At 44.3% G+C, this 2926-nt stretch overlaps 1 protein-coding gene across 1 annotated transcript; it reads right to left on the bottom strand.

Annotated features, from left to right (window-relative positions):
- Positions 1–2152: 2152 nt before the first annotated feature.
- On the bottom strand, positions 2153–2699 carry LOC104465571 (transmembrane protein 139-like; the record flags this gene model as incomplete). Its single annotated transcript, XM_010078668.1, is given in 1 exon segment — positions 2153–2699. A coding segment is annotated over 1 exon segment (547 nt), but the record flags the coding sequence as incomplete, so codon positions are not given.
- Positions 2700–2926: the final 227 nt, after the last annotated feature.

The raw sequence follows: 2926 nt of genomic DNA, 5'->3' as shown, positions 1-2926 counted from the left end.
GGTCAGCGTGTGACAGCCCCGCCCCGCCTGGGCCCTGGGGTGCAGTGAGAGACACACAGGCCGGAGTCCTGGGAGAGAGGAGTGTAATCTCGCACATCAGGGTCGTAGGAGGGGTTCTGCATATGCGTAGAATACACAGGTAAACGCAGCTTTCCTTGCGAGTTTACCTGTTCTGGGACATTTTTAAATTTTTATAGTTTTTTGTTACTTATGCTGAAATCAACTGAAATTAAAAAAGGCTGAAGTAACGTTCAGTAATTGAAAGGGATCACACAGGGTATACGTGAAATATGAAAAGAAAGTGAGCATCCTTTTAGCAGAAGCAAATTGACAGCTTTTGTCATGTAAGGCTTCTGAGAGTTGTTCATTGGTGCACAGAGTTCTGCATGATCCTAGCAATCCTAGCTGGTGACACTTTTTTCTCTTTGTTTTGGCTAGGTTTTTTTCTGTGCTGGTCACCTGAAGTGATTCCTGACTCCTGGCAGTTTTGTGCACTCAGAAAGGTCCTGGGTTGCCCAGCTTAGACTCTTTTAAAAAAGTTTCTATTTCTGTGTGCTACACCTGTACTGCTTTTTATGGTGGTTTGTTCTTTTGTGTTTGCAGCTCCAGGAGAGAGATGCAAGAAATTACTGGCTTTAGAAAAATCACATTGCCTCTGTAAGCAAATTTGTCTCTCGTAATACTTTTACAATAGAGGTATCATAGCTGCTTCATCATTAATAATATTAAAGTAATTCAGTTGTAGATTTAGAAATGGAACTCCTCTCCTTTTTCTAGGCCAAGCTTATCAAATAAGCAGAATGCAAGCAAAAGCATGTTTTGTGGAGTATTTGTTTTGGGAAGAAAAACTAATGACACCACAAAGTATTTTTAGTGCAGTCTCATTTATTTATAAACAACATACTTAAAGAATCAAACAATAATAATTTATTTGTTTCTAGCCTATGGTTGGATGTTTCCTCATATGAATTAAAAATTATCATCAGCTGTGATAATTGCTGCTGTCCTTCATAGGGAATTCAGATAGTATTTTTTTTATTATTTGGACATTCACCAGACATTAATATCTCTTTGCATACTGCAGACCATTTTAATGCTGCAGAGCCCATCAGTGTAACTCACCCATTTTAAAAGACTGCACAGCATCACTGACAAATGAGAGCTAGAACCTAGCTCCAACCTAGAGCTGTCATGATGAAGACCATGTGTACCTCTGGAGTGCTATTTTCAGGTGCTCTCTGCTGTAGCTGTGGCATTGTCAGACAGACTGGACCTTTCCAGAGTCCAGAGAGAAGCCTCCGTGCACAGTGTTGTTACAGGGAACTGGAGGAGCGTTGATCTTTCTGTGCAGATGCTTGCCATGATGATTATAAAGTATCTCAAGCAATCTGGGGCTGTAGTACAGCAGAAAAATACACCTTGGAGAGCTGTGAAGACTGGTGGTACAGGCAGAGGATACATATACGTGTATGTATCCCACTGCTGGCGTGTCTTAAAGGAGAAAAACTGCCATTATCTTCCTCTTTCCACCACCTGGAGGCCGTGTGGGGTGAGAGCCTTGTGAACAACAGAAGTAATTTCATGGTGCTTTGCTTGCATCAATTTTTCAACCCCAAGTGAGGGGTCTCAGGTGGTGCCAGCTTCTGGGTGAAGATAGCCATCCTCCTGTCAGTCATGCTCTGGTGCAGCATGGCTGGGGACATGGAGAAAGTGCAGCAGAGGTCTAGCAACAAACAGTGCAGACCATAAATTTCTGTTGCTGCAAAACAGCAGCTCAGGGAACTGCAGCCTTAGTCTCTCAATAGGGATTTTAGGGTGGCCGATGATTGCACAGCTCTCAGCAATACTGCTGTTTGCAATGCACAGGCAGAACCTACTTAGTGCTGTTTCTATTCCTCCCCTTTCTGAGGCAGCTTTGCTTGGCTGCATCCTACAGTCCTTTTACAGAGGTCCATTGGCAACAAGGTCTCTTCTCATGAGTCACTCTCCGCCCCCATAAAGGTGTATCTCCCATTTGGGAATTCTTGCTGCATATAACACAACTTTCCTCACAGTGGTTTTACACATCTGCCAGGACAAAGCATTGTGGTATTGCATTGACTTTTATTATGTGCAAAAAGATTCTAGTGAGATCAGAAGCTGTGTCTGCGGTTCATCTCTGGTTCAAAGAATGGTGAGACAAACTTTTACAGTTTTGGGCATGAAAAATCTCAGATCTTTCACCTTCCCTTGAGGAGCATCCTGTATTGGAGTGAGGGTTTGGTTCTGCATTCATGGAAGTTGAAATTAATCATAATGTGGAGGGCTGGAAAGTATCTTCAAAGACCTCATCGTTGATGGCACTTTCATAAGCAGGTGGTGGAGTGAGTGGCTCCGGTGGCTCAAACCTGTCTTCAACACCTTTCACTTCATGGATGTCTGAAACAAACCGCTGCAGTCTAGGGGGAAGCACCAGCTGCAACTGCATCCTGGAGCCTGTGTCTGTCTCAGAGGTGTGCCTTGTGTCTGACGCCACTGACACCCTGAGAGCCTCCACCACAATCTCTTCTTGGGCAGATGATTCAATAACTACGTTGTAAGGAGGAGGCTCATTCATTGGTGAAGGCACTAAGCCTGGATTGGATGCAATTGTCCAAATTGCTGGAACTGACATGGTCATCACTTCCTCATAGGTAGGTGCTTCGTAGGCAGCGTTCACCCTATGCACAAAGAGAGAAATGGGAATTTGTATTGGGTTTGTGTGGCAATGTTTTGGTAGCAGGGGTGGCTTCTGTGAGAAGCTGCTAGAAGCTTCCCCTGTGTCAGAGCCAATGCCAGTCAGCTCCAAGACTCATCTGGTCAAAGCTGAGCCCATCAGCGATGGCAGCAGTGCCTCTGTGATGACATATTTAAGAAGAGGGGAATAAAAACCAGCAGTGGAGAGAGG

Source organism: Pterocles gutturalis, unplaced genomic scaffold (genome assembly GCF_000699245.1).
Source record: "Pterocles gutturalis isolate BGI_N339 unplaced genomic scaffold, ASM69924v1 scaffold12203, whole genome shotgun sequence".
Classification (NCBI taxonomy): domain Eukaryota; kingdom Metazoa; phylum Chordata; class Aves; order Pterocliformes; family Pteroclidae; genus Pterocles; species Pterocles gutturalis.
The sequence above is the reverse complement of the archived record's forward strand: the minus strand, read 5'-3'. Positions and strand labels throughout refer to the sequence as shown.